The sequence below is a fragment of the Theropithecus gelada genome, chromosome 16 (genome assembly GCF_003255815.1).
Source record: "Theropithecus gelada isolate Dixy chromosome 16, Tgel_1.0, whole genome shotgun sequence".
Classification (NCBI taxonomy): domain Eukaryota; kingdom Metazoa; phylum Chordata; class Mammalia; order Primates; family Cercopithecidae; genus Theropithecus; species Theropithecus gelada.
In genome coordinates this window covers 26,498,940-26,519,214 of record NC_037684.1, presented here as the reverse complement: position 1 = coordinate 26,519,214, position 20,275 = coordinate 26,498,940, and the positions used below count along the sequence as shown (strand labels likewise).

Genomic DNA, 20,275 nt, shown 5'->3' with positions numbered 1-20,275 from the left:
CCACCTTCTCCTCCTCAAGAAAGCTTGAGAGAGAAGGGACTGGTCAGAGCATCGGAGCGAGGGAGGGAGGGGGCCGCTGGAGCACGAGGTGTCTGTGCGGGCCTGGGTCTGGGTCTGGGTCAGCGCTGGAGAAGTCTGCGGAGCCAACAGGTAGGCCAACGAAGGTGGGACGCGGAGGGGCGGGGGACAGCAGGGTGGAGCCGAGCTAATGCTCTGCCGGCTGCGGTAGAGGCGGCAGTGGCGCCGCCAAGCGAGGCGTGAGCAGGGACCGTCGCTGGAGCGTCCTGCCATGGGCTCTCACTGGCCGGAGGGGCGCAGACCACTTCCCTGCTAGCACGCGCGCCTGCAGTTCCCGCGCACGCCTGCAGGAGGGGCCGCAACCCGGAGCCGGGGCCAGGAGGCGGCCCAGCAGGGGGCGCCGGGGAGCCCAGACCCTCTCACTGAGCCGCTTCTAGGCGCAGTGGGGTGAGGGGTCGCGCGGCAGAAGCAGAGGAGGATCTAGGCGCTCCCGGAATGGGGCGGCTGTTGGTTTCCGAGGTCACCTTGGCTGAAGGGAGCCCCCATTCTCGCCGCCCCGCCTCCCCACCCAGCCCCGAGAGCCTTTCCATCCCTAGGCGCGCCCAGGCTTGGAGACCCAGGAGTCCTCCACCCTCCAAGTGTTCCCGGTCCCTGGTCAACGTATTTGTCTCCATCGTGGTGCGAACACTACTTGGGGTGGGAGAAGCAGGTGGCGCGGGGAGGAGAGTGAGCGTGCCTCGCGCCCGGCCCCGGCCGCGCGCTGCGGGATCCCGCCGTGCTGCTGGAGGGAGCGAGAAGGCGCAGTGCCCCCTCCCCTCCCCCGCCTCCTCCGCCCGGGGCGGCCCTTTGTACGTTCCGGCCACACGCGCGCGCCCGCGCCGCGCGCGCGCCCGCCCGCAGTGACACACCCGCGCCGGCCCGCGCGCGCGCACACACACTCACACACACACACACACACTCGCTCTCGCACACTCGGTGACACGCCCGCGCGCGCGCGCACCCACACGCCCGGCCGCCGGCGCCCTCCCAGCTGGTCCACCCCGGCGGGGCCCGCGCCCCCGGCCCGCCCGCCTGGCACCGCGCCCCGGGGCTGGGGCCGAGCGAGGAGCCCGCGAGGCGGCGAGAGGGCGAGCGCCAGGCAGGCAGGCCCGGGGCCCCCGCCCCCCGCGCCCCCGCCCGATGGGGAACGCTCCGTCCCAAGGCATGTCCCTGTCTCTCTCCTCCCTAATGTGCCTCCATGCTTAAGTGGAAGGTATTTCTGTTTTCTTTGTGTGTTTTCCCCCTCGGCCGGGGGCGGGGGCGGCGGCCGGGCCGGGAGGCGGTGGCCGGCGGGGCGAGGGATGCTGGGGTGCAGGTGTGTGGGGGGCAGGGGACCGCTGTGCGCTGGGCTTGGGAGAAGGACCCAGGCGAGAGGAGTGCTGGGACCGGAGAAGGGGGCAGGGTGGGGAGGGCCTCACGACGCCCCGGGGTGGGGGCCAGAGGGGTTCAACTGTAAAGGGGCTTGTATGGAGGGGGGAGGGGGAGGAGAAGAAGAAGGGGGATGGATGTTGAGCAGGGTAGGGGGAGGGGAGCGTCCATCCGAGGTGAGGGAAGAAGAGGATGCAGGGGGAGGGGAAGGGAATGGAGAAGTGAGGGGTGCATCAAAGGCCTCCCTCTCTCAGCTCCCAGAATGGGGTGCACGGGCTAGGATGGTGGTGGTGGGCCCTTTGCGCCAGCCCCCAGGGACGGAAGGGGATGAGTGAGTTCTGGGGTTGGCCGCGTTGCCAGGATACAAGCCCGTATTCCACACACCCCAGCTCCCCGCACCTCGAGGCCCTAGCCCTGGAGACCTCTGAGCCTCAGCAGCAGTTGCAGAAACTGGGGACCAGCTCCCCGCTCTATCAGCGAGTAGGGAGGGCCACGAGAGGGAGGGGTTTAGGGAGGGGCTATTTAATCTTAACCCCTCCCCCCGCAGAGGCCAGAGGGCAGGGGAGGGCGCCCCCAGCTGGGGAGGGCATCTAGGGTGAGTGAGAAGATAGGGACTGCAGGCGGCTGAGGGGTGGAGGGTGGGGCTGGGAAGGGGACGCACCACCGTGGCCCACCCTCCCCTCCCACGCACCCCCCTGCTACGTCAGAAGCTCCCGGGCCAGCTCCGAGTCCTGTCGGTGGGGGCAGCAGGATGCTGGTGGAAGCAGAGGGGACAGGCCGGGTGCCTCCGCAGCTCGGCTGTCAGGGCCCGGCGGGGCGTGTGAGGCTGCTGGTGCGCGCCCCCCAGCCCCACGCCTCCCCATGCAGCCCTGGCAGTGCCTCCGGCGCTTTGCCCTGGCCTGGTGGGAGAGGACGGCGGAGGGCAGAGCCCGCTCTCCCAGGGAGGAGGCTGGACCGAGGGACCCTGGGGGCCGAGGGGAGCCAGGTGAGCAGGCGCGGGGAAGTGTGCAAGGAGGGGAATCTTCCCAGCCCCTCTCCTCAAATGTTGTGGGACAAGGAGGTCCTGCAGCACCCCAACTTTAAGGAAAGTGGGCTCCCCGAGCTGGGGTTGGGGGTTTCTGGCAGCAGCCTTTCAAAAGGAGATGGAGGATCTGCTGTCTGTTTTGGGGAAGGGAGAAACAGGTGAGGCTTGGGAGTGAGGGAAGCTGATCAGACTTCCAGGTTTGTGGGCCTGAATGTTCCTTTGGGTGGGGTTTGAGCACTTTTTGGGGGTCGTCAGGATACCTTCTTCCCGACTCTTGGTATCTTGGTCTGCGTGACCTTGAGCCAACTGCTTTGCTGTCTAATTCCGTGCCTCAGTTTATCTTATTCCCGTCCCTTTCCCTCTTGTTGGTCTTTAAAAAATTGATGATGCATTTGATGGAGATTGTGAGGCTGTCACCACTGGTGGCAGCTATGATGGTGATGGTTTCTGGTGTGGTTGTATGTGGGGAGCAGCTATGGTGCATTTGAGGGGTTTTGCTGGTTCTGGTTGGTGATGGGCCACTCCGTACAGGTGTCAGGGACACGGAAAGGAACATTCACACAGGAAGGAGTTCTCCAGGCAAGCTGAGAGTTGCTGGGGACAGAGACTTAGCTAGTAGTCTGGGGTAGAAGCAAGGGATGGGGTGAGGGCTCTGGGCATAAGGGGAGGGATTCCAATAATAAGATCCACCACCACTACCCCCCACCCTGCCATCCCCACCCAGACTGCCTGGCACCCAGGCACCATTGGCAGCAAGTGCAAAGGCTTTGCCCTGGCTTCCTGCCATTCTGCCTTGGGGACAAGAGGGTCTTTGTCCAGTCCCCCCCACAACAATTCTTGCTCCTTCCGCCCTTTCCACGATGGCTGGTTCTCTGTGATGACCCTCAGGGCTGGGATGGAGGCACAAATCCCCCTTCTGGCTCCCATTCTCTGTGCCCTGGAGCTCTATCTGCAAAAGGCAACTGTGGTCCTTGGGGAGTGCTGAGTGGAGGGGGATACTCCACTAGGGGAAGGGTCGCTAGAATGAGCCTCTCAAAGAGCTACCCCCACCTTAGGCTTTCCCCCGCCCCTCTACTTGCCTCCTTGCCTAATGCAGAGGGTCTGGGGTCTTCGTGGCCTGATCCCTGCTGGGTTCCTGGCATCTTAAAGATGTGCAGAGTACTGGGTTGGGCGCTGGGATGCAGGGCCTCTCTGATGCGCTCTCGCTCTCTCTGTGTCTGTCTCTTTCTCTCTCTCTCCCTCTTCCCTGTCTCTCTCCCTCTTCCCTCTCTCGCCAGGGACCCACCCTGGAAAAAGGGTTTAATTAGAACCATTGATTCCTTCTTTGGCTGTGGGCATCGACAGTGTGGTCAGAGCTAGAGGGTGGGGGTGGCATGGCTGCCGTCTGCCCATGCCAACCTTGGCATTCTCTGCCAAAACCCCAGCCCTGGAAGTGCTTGGGAGGGAGGGGGCTGGGCTCTTTGAAGTACCCAGTTTGTTGAGCCCCCCCCCCCACCCCAGGTTAGGTTTTGGGGAAAGAAGGGAGACAGTGTTGAGGATTGGAAAGGAGGGAGCTGAGTTTGGGGCTCAAGGAAGAACAGTTCATGGCGTCTGTCACACTGGGTAGCGGCCCGGGCACATGAAGAGGCAGATGTGGTGGGGGGCGCTCCTGCAAAGGGGCCTGTGGGTGTTGGGCAGGCAGGGAGTTCAGGGGAAGGATCCAGGGCGTGCCATAAAAGCTGCTCTTTCGAGGAATCCCAAGCATTTATCTCCTCCAAGCCCTGGCAAGGAGATCTGTTTTCTTCCTTAATTTATGTCCTTGAGGCCCAGAGAGGGACAGAGACTGCCTCAGAGGCCCAGCAGACTTAAGTCTAGCTTTAAGCCTGGTTTCCTGACCTAGGGACCCCTGCTTGGATACAAGCTGCTGAGGGTAAGGCTCCTGGTAGCCGAGGCTCTGGACTCTAGGACTTGTGGGGGGTTGGGGGACAGGTTGTGCCCCCCAAGTCCTGGCTGCCTGCTGTGGGTGGGCTGGTGCAGGTGCAGGTGCAGGCTTCAATGAGGCACTCAGATGCTCTTTGAAGAATACCTCATTGGCTTCCTAGGGCCCATTCGAGCAAAGATAATAAAAATCTGGCCGTCAGCGGGTTTAAGGGCTGTACTCGCTTCCCCTTCTTTCATTCCAAGCTCTGAGAAGCGGAGATGAAGGCTTCGGATTTGGCTGGGAAGCAGTGCCTGCCCCCAGGGAGGAAGGGAGGGAGGCAGTGAAGGAGGGAGGACTGAGTTCCTGGCAACCAGGGGAGTTTCTGGGGAGGTGGGCAGAGGGGCAGGGGCATGGTCCCTAACTCCTGCCAAGCAGCCTAGAACCTCGGGGTCAGGGTTCCTCTACCCGATACCTGGGCTCCAGAGTGCTCCCCTGGATGCCCTCAGTCTTCGCCCCTCCCCCATCTCTCCTCTGTGCCATTCCGTCTCCCCATTCCTCCCCTGCCGCTCCCTGCCCCTCAATTTCTCCTGTGCTGCCCTTCCTGCTGTCTCTCTCTCTAACCCTGTCTCCCTGTCTCTTCTTCTGCCTCCCCCTTCCTCCCTCTGACCGCCCCTCCCATTGTCTGCCGCCCCTTCCTTTCCCCAGCTCTGGCCCTGCTTTCGAGGACTGTCTGGAAGGTTGAGAAGCCAAGTTGGGGGCGGGGAAGTGGCCTCAGAAGGGATGGGCCTGGGTTAACTATTATGGTCTGTCAGGTGCCATAATTGTCAGAGTCCAGGAAGGGCTGCTGAGCACTTAGGGATGTGTGTGTGTGTGTGTGTGTGTGTGTGTGTGTGTGTGTGTGTTGAGGGCGCCATCCCCCTCCCCACACCACAGCGGGCACCTTGCCCTGACATTGGGCTCTTCCTCCCCAGCCTCAAACACCCCAGGTTCCCTGCTCTTCTCCCCTGCCCCTCGGATTTCTCCTTGCCTACCTCCGGCCTCCCGCCCCTCCACCCATTGGCCCCCCAGGTGCTATGCTGCCCTTGCACTGCCCCTCACACCCACCAGACCGTCTCCAGGTGCAGAGGCGGTAAGGGAGGCATCCAGGAAGCCTCTCGGCTCCATCTCCCACCCATGTCTCTGATGGGCCTGCCTGGAGCCCCATCCACTCCCTGGGGCCCCTTTGCCATGTTGTAAACCCCCCAGCAGAAAGACAAGACCCTGGTGGAAAAAGCACTGCACTAAGTCGAGAGAGCTCATTCTTATCCTTCCTCAGTGCCCAGATGTCTGCGTGACCTTGAGCAAGTCCCTTCCCAGCGCGGGCCTCTTTCCTCACCTGTGAAATGAGGGGGCGTGGGCTGGCTGATCTCCAAGGTCTCTTGTGACATTCCAGCGGTGTTGTGTCTCTCTTCTGGGTGATTTGCATATGCTTTGCATATATTAATGGTGCCTGCTTGAAGGGGGAGGGTGCCGCCCACACCCGGCCCAGAGTCCCACCCACCATTCCAACTCCCCTTGCCCATTGGCCCATGCTTTTGCTGCTCCGATTTCCCAGAGGGGTGAAAGCTGGGCCTGAACATTCCCTGGGGAGGTGAGTCTGGCCCCTATGTTCCAGCCATGCTGGGGGCAGGGTGGGGGGATGACTGTAGTGGAGGAGACCCCTGCCTTCAGCACTCCTGCTGCAAAAGGTCAAAACAGAGAAGCCATGTGGTGGGTGAATTCACCAAAGTTGCCTGTGGCTAGAATAGGGGGTGCAAAACCCCACGGAGGCCTGACCCTGCAGCAGGCAGAGGGGCTTGAGGCTGTGCACCCTCCCAGGGCCTGCTAGCCCTGTGCCGGGAGCTTAGCCAGGTGTCAGAGCTCCTCCTCTGGCTTCACCTCCCAGGCTCAACCCATGGCAAGTCCTGCCCTTGTACCCCTGCCTACTTTTGCCCATTCGCCTGGGCTCTAGGGATGTGTGTGCTGAAACCTGAGCCTCAGAGATGGTTACTGAGAAGGACTAGGTCATTCATTGCCTCTCTGGGCCCTCTTAGCTACCACACAGAAGGTGGGGCCCAGACCCCCTGCAGGCGTCATGGACATTATGAGGGAGGAGAACCTGCCACCCCAGTCCTGCCCCTACCTCCAGCAGCCCCACCTGACCTCTTGGGGACCTCCCCCAGAGCCTCCTTGCATGCCTTAGTTCCTTTTACTTACATATCTCCCCACTCCTGGGGCAGGGCTGGGTAAAGGTTGATAGCCTGGAGAAGATCATGTAGGTCACTGAGTCATGAGAAGAGTCTCTGAAGACAGGAACAAAAATGCCACCAAGGAGGACCGGGCCAGGGGAAATGCAGCAGGAGAGATCAAGGTTAGACTTAGTCTTAAGGAAGGACCATCCCAGGGGACAGATTCGTTTCTGATCCTGGAATTTTTGTGAAGATTAAATGAAACAACAGATGAAAACATCCCGCACAGTGCCGGACATATAATAAACAATCAGTTTATTGTTGGGATAATAAACAATCAATTATGATGGGATAGGTGACAGACATCTCTGAACCCAGAGAAGATAATAATCCTTAGAGAAGTCTAAGCCTGAGACTTAGTTAGGATTTTGCAGAGGATGAGGACTTGGAGGGGCAATTCCTAGAAAAGCTGTTTCCCCCATACCCAGGCTGCTGCTCCCTCATCCCACCCTTCGGGCCCCACGCATGCACTGGGCTTGGGGCCCAGCCACCCAGGGACACCCTGCCCTCATCCTGTCTGCTGGGGGTGGGCAAACAGAAGGGTGTGGAGGCTGGAAACCTGCTTTTCTCCCCCTGCCTCCATCTCTGCATAGGACAGCTTGAGAGGAAGCAGGCCCACGCTGTAGTAGGAGGAATCAAGGTTAGATAGGAAGATAAACCTCCCAGCATGTGGCCACTCCAGGATGGGAGCCTCTGGTGGTATTTTTGCATCTTTCACCTCAATGACAGTGGTCTGTGAGCACCCGTAGACTAGTGTTGGACCTAGGGGCAGGGGACTGCTCAGCATGACCTTTCACATGACCTTTGGGCATCCTGAGGAGTGTGGCTGGTGTGGTTGCCAGAGTGCAGGGGGCCCTGCTGGAGAGGGATCCAGTGCTGCGGGAGAGGGAGAAGAGGAGGAGACAGAGAGAAGCTGCTCCTCTGTTCCTTAGGGCAAAGAGGTAAGTTGTAAAGAACAAGCGTTGGGCTGGAGTCTACTTGCCTGTCTCCCCTGCTGCTGTGTGACCTTGGCAATTTAGTTGCCCTCTCTGGTCTTCAGTGTCCTTGGTATAAGAAAAGAGGGTGGGACTAGAGGACCTTCAAGCTCCCTTCCAGTGCTCCCAGGCTCTCTCTACCTCCTCTCCCTTGGATAATATTGCTTTGCCACATGGAGGGTGGGAAGACTGTTTCCCAGCTTCAGCTAAGAAAAAAAAATGGAGATTTGGCCCAAGAGAATATTGGAATACATACACATGTACACACACACACACACACACACACACACACACACACTCATGCCTTACAGACAGCCCCCCTCCTGTTCCGAAGGCACACCTTGCCTACATCTGCCCTCCCAGCCCAGGGGATGGAGAAGGGAGTGGCTAGAGGATTCAGCTGTCCTCTGAATTCTAAACTCACTGTTTTCCTCCCACCCCAGCAGAACTGGCTGTGCCACACTCCATTCCATTCAGGGACAATAATCCAGTTCGGGTTTTCTTCCACAAGGCACTTCAAGCTGGTGGCTCAGCTCCCCCACAGCCTTATCCTGGCTCCCGGTAGCCTCGGCCACCTGCCTCGGTTGCCTGCATGTCCTGGTATGGAGTACACCAAGACTGGAAGGGAGTTGGGTTTTCTCACCTCTGCAAATACACGCATTTCAGGGCACTGGCTTCTTTTCCATTCCAGCTGGCAGAGCATGCTGGAGACCCCAGACCCAGGGACCTACAGAGGGGCCCCCAGACTCAGCTTATAGAGAGACCCCAGACCCAGAGACCCCGCAGAAAGAGCCTAGCTGTTTCTGTTTGTGCAGAGCTGGGGAGATCGCCAGGGCACGTGTTCTGCAGTCTCCCCTCACCCCTAGGATGCATGATAATTGCATACGGAGCAGACATCACTCCAGGCACCAGCCTCTGCTTCTTATGGGAAGAATGAACGACTCCAGCTTGTTGGGAAGGCCTTCCATGGCTCCTTGAAGCCCTTGGGATGGGCCTTGCTGTCTTCTCTCTTGGGCTGTCCCCTGCCTATTCCACCCCACCCAGTGACTAGGCTGGCCTGATGAGTTCCCCATTCTTGTCCCCAGCCCCCTTATCCATGGAAAGTTAGGGCTCTGTGGAAAGGCGAGGGCTGTGGGGACTGCCGCAGACTCTCACTTTGTCCACCCCAGAACAACTGGGCTCTCTTCTACCTGGGCACTATGAGAACTTCTGGTTGGTAAAACGAGAAGGGGCTTGTGCGGGGCTTCCTGGAGCTTCTTCTCTCCTGGAAGTGGGAGGGGCAGGAAGGGGCTCTTAGAGAGGCAGATGTCACCTAAAGATGAAGCTCAGGAAATCCCGGACCCGCCTGTCTCCTCAACCTGATGGCTCACCCCAATCCTGGTCCACTGGCAGCCTTGGGTTAGAACAGTCTGCCTCCCACTCTTAGGACGGGACAGAGACAGAAGAGAAATCTTCTCTTCTACCTTGCTGCCCATAGGAGATAATTTCTGCTGGAGCATCCAATAGAAAGAGGTTAGACTTTAGGCAGAACTTCCCAGAGGCCACCAAAAGGAAGACAGCCAACGACTGGGGAGGGTGGATAGGAGACAGTTTAGCTCCTGGGTCAGGAGCTCAGGGTCTGCAGTCAGACAGCTCTGGGCTGCAATTGCAGCCCTGACAGTCATTCGCTGTGTGGTTTGGGGCAAGTTGCTTCACTCTCTGAAGCTCAGTTTCCGTCTCTGTAGATCGAGGGCATAACAGTGGCTTCCTCACAGAGTGGGTAGTAGGATTATATGAGGTAATTTAGGCAGAGTTCCTGGCACATAGTAGACATTCAATAAATAGTCACATCTTTATCTTCCTCCTCTTCCTGTGTCTGACTGAATAATTGAATAGGGTCCTCCCTCCACTGAGGAAAGGGCATACATAAGAAACCTCTTTAGATTTTTCTTTTTTTTTTTTTTTTTTGAGACGGAGTCTCGCTCTGTCACCCAGGCTGGAGTGCAGTGGCCGGATCTCAGCTCACTGCAAGCTCCACCTCCCGGGTTCACGCCATTCTCCTGCCTCAGCCTCCCGAGTAGCTGGGACTACAGGCGCCTGCCACCTCGCCCGGCTAAGTTTTTGTATTTTTAGTAGAGACGGGGTTTCACTGTGTTAGCCAGGATGGTCTCGATCTCCTGACCTCGTGATCCGCCCGTCTCGGCCTCCCAAAGTGCTGGGATTACAGGCTTGAGCCACCGCGCCCGGCCTAGATTTTTCTAAGACCCAGATCCTCAACTCAGCCTGTCTGGGGCTGGGCCCCTGGAGCTGCCACTAAGGGCTGGTGGTAAGAAGGAAGCTGGAGCTCCTGAGCCTTCACTTCTGTGCCTCCCACTGCCTCATCCAGGAAGCCCTCTGGGGCTAGACACATTAGTGAGCATTCTTAATATTTTCTCCCAGTCCGTGTCCCAACAGCTGTTTCTCCCTGGGATGTCGACGTTTTAGGTAATCGGTGGGAAAATTGGAACCATGAGATTGGCAGGGGGCTCTGAGAATACTTGTAGCCAGACGTGTTGTGGGTATGGATGGGTCTGAGCCAGCCAAGGGAGGGCTGTGCCTGAGTGGGTGTGGGCCACAGTGTCTCCAGGCAAGAAAGGTCTTACTGCTGCATGCCCCAGGGTAAAAGGCTAATCAGTATTGCAGCATGAGGGAGGTGGAGTAGGTTTAGAAAGAACTTCCCTGCAGGGTGGGGCATGGTGGACAGCTGCAGGGGACCTGCCGTGGCAGGTTGAGGGTTGGGGGCGTGGAGGCAGTAGCTAAGTGAAGGACTTCAGGCACGTCTGTGCTCCTGGCACAGTGTGAACCTATGAGTGCCTTTTGGGTGGGAAATGCCTGTCTCTAACGCAGGCAGGGGAAGCGGGGCTATCTCAGGGTTAGTGGGGAGTGGAGCAGATGGGGGTCTCTTAGGCTGGGGAGAGGGTTGTCACCGGGACAATTATGGCAAGCCTCTCTGACCCTGAAGCCATCAACCTTCCAGAATGGCATAACCTTGCATGAGGGAGGTAGGCGGGCTATCATTTGGGGTCTAGGTTGAGCACCCCAGTAAAGCATCTCCCCCTGTTTCTGGGAGGAGAACCAGGCGTGGCTTGTTGGCTGTCTGTCCTGGGAACCCAGTTCTGGGGACCCCATGTTTTCTGTGTTGTCCTGCTGTTCGTCCCCCTGTCTGTCTCGCACCAGTGTCTCTACCCCCTCAGTCCCTGCTCTTCCTATGACACCCAATCTCTATCCTGTCTGCCCTGGGGGGCCCCAAAGGGAGAGCTCCTAAGGCTCTGCCTTGCTCTGTACCTGCTTCACCTCCCCCAACCTCATGGCCCATGGCCCATGGCCCTGCCCCTGCCCCGGCCCACTTTGGGAGCCCCTGCCCCGACCCCTCCTCTCTCCAGCTCCTCTGCTGCAGCCGGGCCTTTCTGGGCATTCATTCACGACTTTCCTCCTTTCCTGTCCCTCACCCAGGGCTCCAGCGTGCGGCGGGAGGGAAGCCTCCAGGACTCTGTTCCCTCTGTTTAAAGTCTCCAGGTTAGTAAGCCAGGAGGAGGGAGGCCCCCCATGATTCCCCCTCCCGCCAGCTCTCTGTAGTCAGATGCTCCTCCCCAGCCTGGAGGGCCAGAAATGGGGAGGGGGCTATCCCTGGTGGGCCCAGCCTTTGCCAGGGGAGGGGGCAGCAGATACCTGACTCTGGGGAGGGCACTTTGGCTGGTAGAGAACATGTCTGTATGTGCACGTGTGTGCATGTCAGTGAGTGTGCGTGTACAAGCACGCGTGCATGTACATGTGTGTGCAGGCTGCAAAGCCACCATGTAAGCTGGGGCTGGGGTGAAAAGAAGAGGCGGGAATCCTCTGCCGAGGGGGCTTGTGGTCTTCGGAGAGGGATCAGGAGCAAGGGGCACCTCTTATGGGAGGATGTCCATGTTCCAGCGATGCCCAGAGGGTGGGGGATGGGAGAAGATGGGACCGTTTTGTTTAGCTTATAGTCACATGCAAACTTGTGATCTCATTTCATTTATTCAATTGTTTGCTTGTTCATCCATTCATCCATTTATTCAATAAAGACTTACTGAAGGCCAGGCGTGGTGGCTCACGCCTGTAATCCCAGCGCTTTGGGAGGCCGAGGCGGGCGGATCACGAGGTCAGGAGTTCGAGACCGGCCTGGCCAACATGGTGAAACCTGTCTCTACTAAAAATACAAAAATTAGCCTGGTGTGGTGGCGGGCATCTGTAATCCCAGCTACTCAGGAAGCTGAGGCAGGAGAATTGCTTGAATCCAGGAAGCAGAGGTTGCTGTGAGCTGAGATTGTGCCACTGCACTCCAGCCTAGGTAACAGAGCAAGACTCTGTCTTGGGGGTGGAGGGGGAGAAGACTTATTGAACACTTTCCCTGTGCCAGGCACTGGACTAGGCTCAGAGTCTAACAGCAACCAAGGCAGATAGGTTCCTGGATGCTTTGCTTAAGTGTTGAGCAAGTAGAGGTTGAAGAGTTGGAAGATTTCTTGGCTGTGGGGGCCTGTCCTCTGTCTATCTGCCCCTGCTCCCCCTGCTGGCAGCTCTTTTGTAACTTTATGTCCCTGTGGAATGTCCCCCTCATAATGTGACCCTGCCAAGCAAGCAGTTACTTGGCCTCCAAGTCCCTGGTGACCTTGATGACTAAGGGTAACATTATTAGGCTGCTCCTGAGGCTGCTTCAGAGGACATCAAAGAGCCCGGCTGGAGGAGGGTGTATAGGCGGGGGAAGCCATCCCTGCCCCCAAATCTGGGCCCAGGACCAGCAGCCTGGAGCATTGGACTTGAGAGTCAGCCTGCCCTGGGTTCAAACCCCCACTTCAGCCATTTCCTAGGTGTGTGAACCTGGACCACTTTCCCTCTCTGAGCCTCAGTGTTTGTGCCTATAAAGTGGTACAAGAACACCTCCCAGGCAGCATTGTTGAGAAGAGTAAAGAAAAAGAAGTGATGGGCCCAGACTTGGCCCACAGCAGGGGCTGCCTAATTGCAGGTACCCTTTGCATCCCCACCTACTGCCCAGGGTTGGGCAGGCTGCACCTGGGTCGTATCTGGGTGCTGCCCTACCTTCTTAGGAGAGGGGCTATTTTCAGGTCCCATGTTCTCCAGCCCTTCTCCAGTTCTCTGAACTGCTATTCAGCCACAATCTAGGTGGGCAGCTGGGGGAGGCAGCTCTCCTTGCCACTGTGGCTGCCGCCGCCTTGATGGCTTTTTAATAACTTTGCTCTGAGACAATCTGCAGAGCGCTCGTTTGTCTGCCTCTTAATTAAAATTACCGTTTTCCTAAAAGAGCAACGACACTGCTCCCCTCCCTCCCCCATCCTCGGCTGCTGCCGGGAGAAGCCAGGAGAACGAGGAGAGACTTGAAATTGGAGCCCTTTCTTCCCTCCTTGCTCGCGTGAGTTACCCCGCTTCTCCACACAAACAGCAGAGGGGCCAAGGCTCAGCCTGCAGGGTGGGCTCAGGCAGTGAACCAGGCAGAGGGGGCCAGCGCAAGGGCCTCTGAGATCCGAATGTTCGTCTCTTTCATCCACCCTTTTCTGGAATACCCCCGGTGATGGGGAGCTCAGTACCTTACAAGACTTACTTTCTACCTCTGCAAAAAGGTGAAGCAGCCCCTGTCCTGGCTTTATCAGCCAGAGTGGAATAAGACATGGATGGGTTTTGAAAGAGTGCTGTGAAGGATTATTGAAATGCCTGTTGAGGGTGTAGGGGGTGGGAGTCGGGAGGAGGCCACCATGGTAGTGGACACCGGGGTCAGTCCCTCACTGTTGACTCTGGTTTTGGTTAGAAGAGACCTGTGCTCCCTCTGTTGGCTTTCAGGGGATGGGGCTCATTTAGTCATTGCTGAGTTTTGAGAAGAAAAATCATCACTGGTAATAATGAAAATACTGATGGCCAGTATTTATCGGGTGCTTCCTCGGAGCCAGATGCTGGGTTGTGCACTGTACACGCGTTAGTTCATTTCATCCTCACAACTGTCCTGTGAGCTCACTGCTGCTGACTGTTTTGTGGGAGAAGAGACAGACAGACCTGAGGGGTTAAGTAGCATGCCTGAGGTCAGAGAGAGAGTCCCAGTCTCTAGCAGGGTAGCCTCAGCCCTACACCCTCCCTTCCACTCCCCGCACCCCCCACCCCGCCTTCACCTGAAGCTTTGTGTGGGTCTCACCCCATTCCCTGGTGCACCTTTGCCTCCCTCTGCACTCCGGCAGCAGGGCTCCTCTGGCCCAACGCCGTGGAGAATTCACGCTGATTCATCACCTTCCTCCCCCACCCTGTTCCTCCTGAGGAGTCCGTGCTGCAGCCAGGTGGGGGCCCCAGCAGCTCCCTTGGGTCTGGCCTCTTCCCCTGTGGTCCTTTGCCTCCGCGGCTCGGCTCCTCTTCATCACCTCCCATTCCTGCTCCTCCCTGAAATGCCCTTCCCCACAACCGCCTCTGGGCTCGCCCCTCCGATCTCCCGGAGCACTGTCAAACCTCTGGTGGCTCCTAATGTAACCTTTCTTGAACAGTCATCAGTTCTGGACATAACTAAGCCCATTAGCCTACTTTTGCTTGTGGGGGCAGCAAACTCAGTACCTTCAGGGGCAGCAAATGAGGGAAGCGATGCATGAGGATGATAGGGAATGGTGGGGACTGTGGTGAGGAGAGGGGTGCCTTCCTGCCTCTGCAGCCCGCCCTTCCTTACCTCACTTCCTGTGCTCCTTAGAGGTATTAAAATTCAAAGAAATAAAACAAAATACCATTAGCCATCCCTGCCTCCCGACAAAAAAAAGAAAGCCTGTGCCTCAGTGTAGCCACAGTGTGATCCTTGCTAAATCATCTCATTCATCTTGGCATCCCCCTATTGCCTAACACATTAAAGTAACTGTGTATGAATTGCTTGTTGAATGACTACATGACCACACATGTGCCAGGCACTGTGCTATTACACACCTTATTTCTTCCCGTCTTCACAAGGGAGGCGCTGTTTTCTCCATTTTGCCATTGGGGAAACTGAGGCCTGGAGGACTGAAATGATTTGTTCAAGGTCACACGTATGGCAAGTGCCCAAGATGAGATTTGAGCCTTGACTTGCTGTGTCCTTCTGCCTGTTCTGTTTGGTCATGGGGATGCATACATGGGACACATGGCACCTGCTTTCAGTACCTGCCCCGGGTAACAGGGAGCACTTGTGTGGCTGGTGACCACCTGGTTGAAGTGTACTGCTCACCTTGGGGAGGCAGGGCGGGGAAGTGAGGACTGCAGAAGCAGGAAAGGTGCAGATGCCCCTCACCCCAGCACACCCCTCCTCCCTCAGCTTCCGGTCCCATCCCAGCAGCCTGGGGATGGTGGCGTGGTGACAGGTGCTGAGCTGCAGAGATGACGGCACTGCTGATTCCCCCATAATTACTGTCTGATGAGACACCAGAATTAGCCACTGTGCGAGCATGGGATGCAGACATGGGGCACTTGCAGGGAAGCAGCTGAGGGTGAGGGAGCCTTTCCTTCCAAGCCTGGGGCCCTCTGGCAGCAGAGCAGGGAGGAGGAAGTAGGTTAGCAAGGAGGAAGCACTGTGTGGTTAATATGCCTCAGATATTATCATGTGGGCTTGTGGTTTTCCAGTTCTCAGAGTGACTGGCTGCCAGACAGGGGCATCCTGGGCCTCAGGCCACTAGCCCGAGAATTCCAGGCAGAGCAGGCTGCCCACTCAGACTCCCGGGCACACCCTTTGGTGTCTAGAGCTGGGGCTCTGAGGAACATAGTTGCTGGGAGATGCTGAGATTCAGACCAGACCCCTTGAGTGACATTAGCAAGGCCAGGCACCAGAAGGTGAATGGAAGTGACTGGAAGGAGCAGTTTCAGCCGACTGGGCCAGGAACTTCACCCCTCCCAGGAGGCAGAAGTCAGGCTGGCCCCTGAGGTCTAAGGCTGCGGGAGGCCTGAGAGTTAGGGGCAGGGGGCGAGGAAGGTATGTTCTGGCCCTGGAACAGGGCTCTTAGGCCCTGAGCATTTGTTTTTCCTGGCACACGTGCTGTGTGGGCAGGAGGGGCACTTGCGAAGACACTTTAGTAACAGAAGCAGACAGGAGTCACCTGTGCTGCTCAGACCTCATCTGGACCATTAGAGCAGTTCTGAAGGCCACCAGCCAAGAGAGGTGGTGACACAGGGCTTACCCAACAAAGGGCAGTACAGATGGCCAGCGGGGCTGGGCCACACAGGAAAGACCTGAGGGCTCATGACAGAAGGTTCTGGTTCAGGAGCCTCCACTCTGCTCCAAAGGGAGAGGTCATGACCTTCCCCCAGGTTCCCCTGAGGGCCATGGGCACAGACTGTGGCTCATTTTAAGGAAGGAGAAACCCCACAAGATGATTGGTGCTTTGGATGTAATGAGTTCTCCATTCCTGGAAGTATCCAAGACCTGACTGGCTGGAGCTCCTGATTTGCAGTTCTGTCTCTGCACAGCCTGTGGTAGGGGCTGGGAGGGCTTCATATCCAGCGCAGGTACAAGAAGGCTGCGAGGAGGTCTGTGGAAAGGTGGGTCCCCCAGAAGGTCTTTCAGGACTGTGGGACCCCCACTTCCAGCCTGGGTTTCTGTGATCTGGGGGTGGCTCTGCTTCCTCCCTCTCCTCCAGCCCTGGGGAATAGACTCTCCCTAAAAGGACTGGGTAGATGGCGCCCAAGATTAGCTGGGAAGGAGGATTGTTTCAGTGTTCTCTTCTTAGGGAGTAGGACAGACAGAGGGGACCTGTGGGACTCTGGCTGAATGGCTTAGATGAGTACTCACAGATGACCTGGTGGCAGAATCAGTATCTTCCTCAGGGGCAACAGGGAGTAGGGGAAAGAAGAAGGACCTGGGCTAAGCACTCCCGCAGTTGAGACCAGCCTCTTCCACTTAACTCTGACCTTGGACAAGTCACTCCTTCCTGAGCCTCAGTTTCTTCACCTGTAAAATAAGCAGTTTGCAACCTCACAAGGTGACTGTGAGAATGAAGAGGATGATGGCTGCACGAGCCCTTTCAGATCATCATGAATATGTGTGGGTGTTCAAGGGTTGTTATAATGGCTGGGTACGGTGGCTCACGCCTGTAATCCCAGCACTTAGGGAGGCCAAGGTGGGCAGATAACCTGAGGTCAGGAGTTTGAGACCAGCCTGGCCAACATAGTGAAACCTTGTCTCTAAGAATACAAAAATTAGCTGGGTGTGGTGGCACGGGCCTGTAGTCCCAGCGACTCAGGAAGCTGAGGCAGGAGAATTGCTTGAACCTGGGAGGAGGGGTTTGCAGTGAGCCGAGATTGCACCACTGCACTCCAGCCTGGGCAACAGAGCGGGACTGTCTCAAGAAAAAGAGTGGTTATCATTTCATGGCTGGTCCATATTTCCCAGGGGTTCCAGCAAGCGCGATGCTGTGTTTAAACCTCGTCACTCAAGATGGATGTGTGGATTGGAGAAGGGAGGATGGGAGTATTTGTGTCTTTCGCAGAAGGGGAGACAGTTTATTTTTCCCCTGCCTTGAAGCCTGTGCTCCACCTTCCCAGATGCTGCTCTGATGGGAGGGCTCAGGTTAGACAACAAAGAGAACTTCCACAAGATGCCCCTGGTATCTGACCAGGCCCTGGCTTCCAAAGACTGCCTGGATCCAGAGGCCAAGCAGGAGACTTGCCAAGTGTCCTACCTTCTCCAAACTGAACCAGGCTGCCTTCGCCCCATCCTTCAGAGTCTCTCGGGATACTAACGGGGTGTCCCTAGGGAGAGAGAATCATGGACTGCAGATTCGGCTGTTTGTTCTTAGCTAGCTTGCAGGGTGGCAGATAAAGTAACCCATGAGGTGAGAGCTAAGCCTTGGGTCCCAGCAGTTCTGTCCTTCCCCATCAGCAGAGCTGGAAGCTGGGCAAAGGCCCTCCGGCCCCCCTCGCCCTGGTGGAGGCGTTGAGCACCTATAGAGGTGGGATGAGGGCTGGAGGCACCCAGCTCCCAGAGGAGGGTCTCACTCATGACCATCATCCCGTTGGCTAAGCATTGGTCAGAGTGGGGTGGCCTTGAGGTTACTGGGCCGACTCCTCTATTTTAAGACATTGTGTAAACACCTCAGCAAGGGAGCCCCGAACCTAGCAAAGAGGAAAAGGAGCTGAAGATGTCGCCTCCATGAGGGACTCAGGATGGGCAAGTCCCCGCTGTCTTTCACCCCAAGCTGGAGATGCATCTACCTGGCACTTTAGCGGGCCCCAGATGCCCTGCATGAGCTGCGTGGACTGGCATGGCACCCTGTCCACGTGGCATCTAAGGTGGCAGAGTGGGGCACCCTGGTGGGCCCAGGTATGTAGACCCCTGCATGTAGAGTGTGATGAATATGTGTGGGTGTTCAGGAGTGGTTATCATGGCTGGGCGCAGTGGCTCACGCCTGTACGCCCAGCACTTTGGGAGGCCGAGGCAGGTGGATCACCTGAGGTCACCTGAGGTCAGGTGGAGCGTGCAGGTGAGGTAGGCTGTGGCTGGACCCATGTCAGTCAGCAAGTACTGGGCAGCCAGGCGAGGTGCACAGGTTTGACATAGAAGCATGAGTGAGCAGATGTGTGTGCCTGGGCGATGTGTCTGACTGAGGGTGTGCTGGGAACCTGGAGGAACCCTGCTGTTTCTAGCGGCCGAGGGAGCTGTCTGAGTGCTAGGGTCATGGGGCTGGGACAAGGCCTCCTAGGGAGAGCCTCTCCCCATGAAAGGTGGTGTCTCTGAGAAGTATATCAAGAACATCTGGGCAAGGCTGAGTCTCCTGCCCAATACTGATGAGCCCGTTGATGAGTACTTGGTGTTGAAAATGCTTCCCTATGGGGAGGCAGGGTGGTGGGTGGGGCTTCTACCACTCACTTCCAACAGATTGGAGTCTTCCCCTGGAAACAAGATGCTTCCCCCTGGGCATGCTTTCAGCCAGAGGTAGCTGCAGGGTGGGGGAAAGATCCCTTTCACACACAGAGGGGCATAGCACTCAGGCTGGAGTGCCCCTTGGGGAGAAGGCGCTCTGGCAGGCTCCTCAGAATGATGGCAGAGCTGAGGACAGGTACCGGCCCCCCTCCCTTTCCACCCTCCAGTGTTCCCTCCTCCCCTCCCGCTTGGCCTGTGTTCCCCTTGGCTGTTTCTCCAAGGAGATGTGGAGCTGACAGGACACCTTCCCTGGGAGCGTGAGCAGCGGAGTTGCCACACAGGAGTTAGCTGGTTAACATAGTGCCGCGTGGGCACATGCCAGGGCTGTTCCCAGCCTTTCCAGCTCCAGCTTCAGACTGGGGGTGACATGCTGTCCTCCATATCTCTGTCCCCTTCCTTCTCGGGGAAGCCAATTAGCCAGATTTTCTTTTTTTTTTTTTTTTTTTGAGAGGGAGTCTCGCTCTGTCGCCCAGGCTGGAGTGCAGTGGCCGGATCTCTGCTCACTGCAAGCTCCGCCTCCCGGGTTTACGCCATTCTCCTGCCTCAGCCTCCCGAGTAGCTGGGACTACAGGAGCCCGCCACCGCGCCCGGCTAGTTTTTTGTATTTTTTAGTAGAGACGGGATGGTCTTGATCTTCTGACCTCGTGATCCACCCGTCTCGGCCTCCCAAAGTGCTGGGATTACAGGCTTGAGCCACCGCGCCCGGCCCAGATTTTCATTAGAAGTCAAAAATCACAGCCCCACAGTCCTGGGTCTGATAGAACTGCGACAGTGAGTGGAAGGAAATCGGGCTCGGGGGTAGATCAGAAGGAACTGACTTCGCTCACCCGGGGTCTGCAGTCTGCATGCCTGTTGCCTGTTATTAGCTTCTGTTTCTTCTGCTTCTTCTTCTTCTTCTTCTTTTTTTTTTTTAAAAAAAAAAAAAAAAAAAAGCAAATGAGAGGACTGAGGCTCTGAGCGTCCCCTGACCTACTCAAGGGCACATAACTAGTCAGTGGATGCAGTGGTTTTTGGTAATGTCACAGCTTTGCCTGCTGTCTGTGAGAGAGGAGGGACTGGGGGAAGAAGGGGGATTGTATCTCTGGAATTCTGGGCAAGGGGCTGACTTGCACATTTTGCAAGGATGGGGAGTCCTGTCTGAATGTGCAGCTGGGATGCCCTGCGGGGACCCTGATTTCTGTGTGGAGAGCATCCCCCTGGGCTGGGGGCATCACTGGGCCGTGGGCCCCAGCTTATCTCCCTGGCGGCCAGCCTGCTGCGGTGTTTCTGTCTTGCTGCTGATCCTTCCTAAGGAGGTTGTTAGTCTGTCCTCCTGGGGCCCGTGGCCTAGGGAGGGGCTCCCCAAGCAGCTGCTTTCTGGAAAGTGGTATCGTGGAATGGAAAAATCCTTGTCCCTGAGGGCCAGGACCCCTGGGTTCCACTTTGGGCTCTGCCTTCAGCTCCTACAGATTGGGTCAGGCTTATTCTCTGGACCTTGGTTTCCTGCCTGGGAAAGGCATCTGGCTGGAGAGAGAGCACTGTGGTTTCCCCATCACAGTGACGGGTAAGGAGGGGGCCACCGCTTCCTGAGAGATGAGAGCTGAGGGGAGGCCCCACCTCACTGCCAGGGTCTGAGAGCTGCTGTGCTGTGTGGCCTGGGGCCCTGGGGAAGGGACAACTACAAGCAGAAGGAAGCAAGGACTCCACAGTCACGCAGAGCCAGTGCAGTTGGTGGAGGTGGCACCGAGGCCAAGCCTGGGATCCTTAAGAGTCCCCAGAACCCCATCCCACTCCTGATGT

General features: G+C 57.5%; 1 protein-coding gene across 2 annotated transcripts in view; it reads left to right on the top strand.

Annotated features, from left to right (window-relative positions):
• Positions 1 to 978: 978 nt before the first annotated feature.
• Positions 979 to 20,275, top strand: part of SRCIN1 (SRC kinase signaling inhibitor 1) — a 77,098-nt gene continuing 57,801 nt past the window's right edge. Inside the window, exon 1 of one of the 2 annotated variants that reach the window (XM_025361816.1) lies at positions 979 to 1,219. In XM_025361816.1, the coding sequence (XP_025217601.1) occupies positions 1,198 to 1,219 (22 nt within the window). In that variant the 5' untranslated portion in view covers positions 979 to 1,197. Of the gene's footprint in view, positions 1,220 to 2,179; positions 2,411 to 20,275 lie in introns of those variants that run through there. The other variant, XM_025361814.1, reaches the window with a different exon arrangement.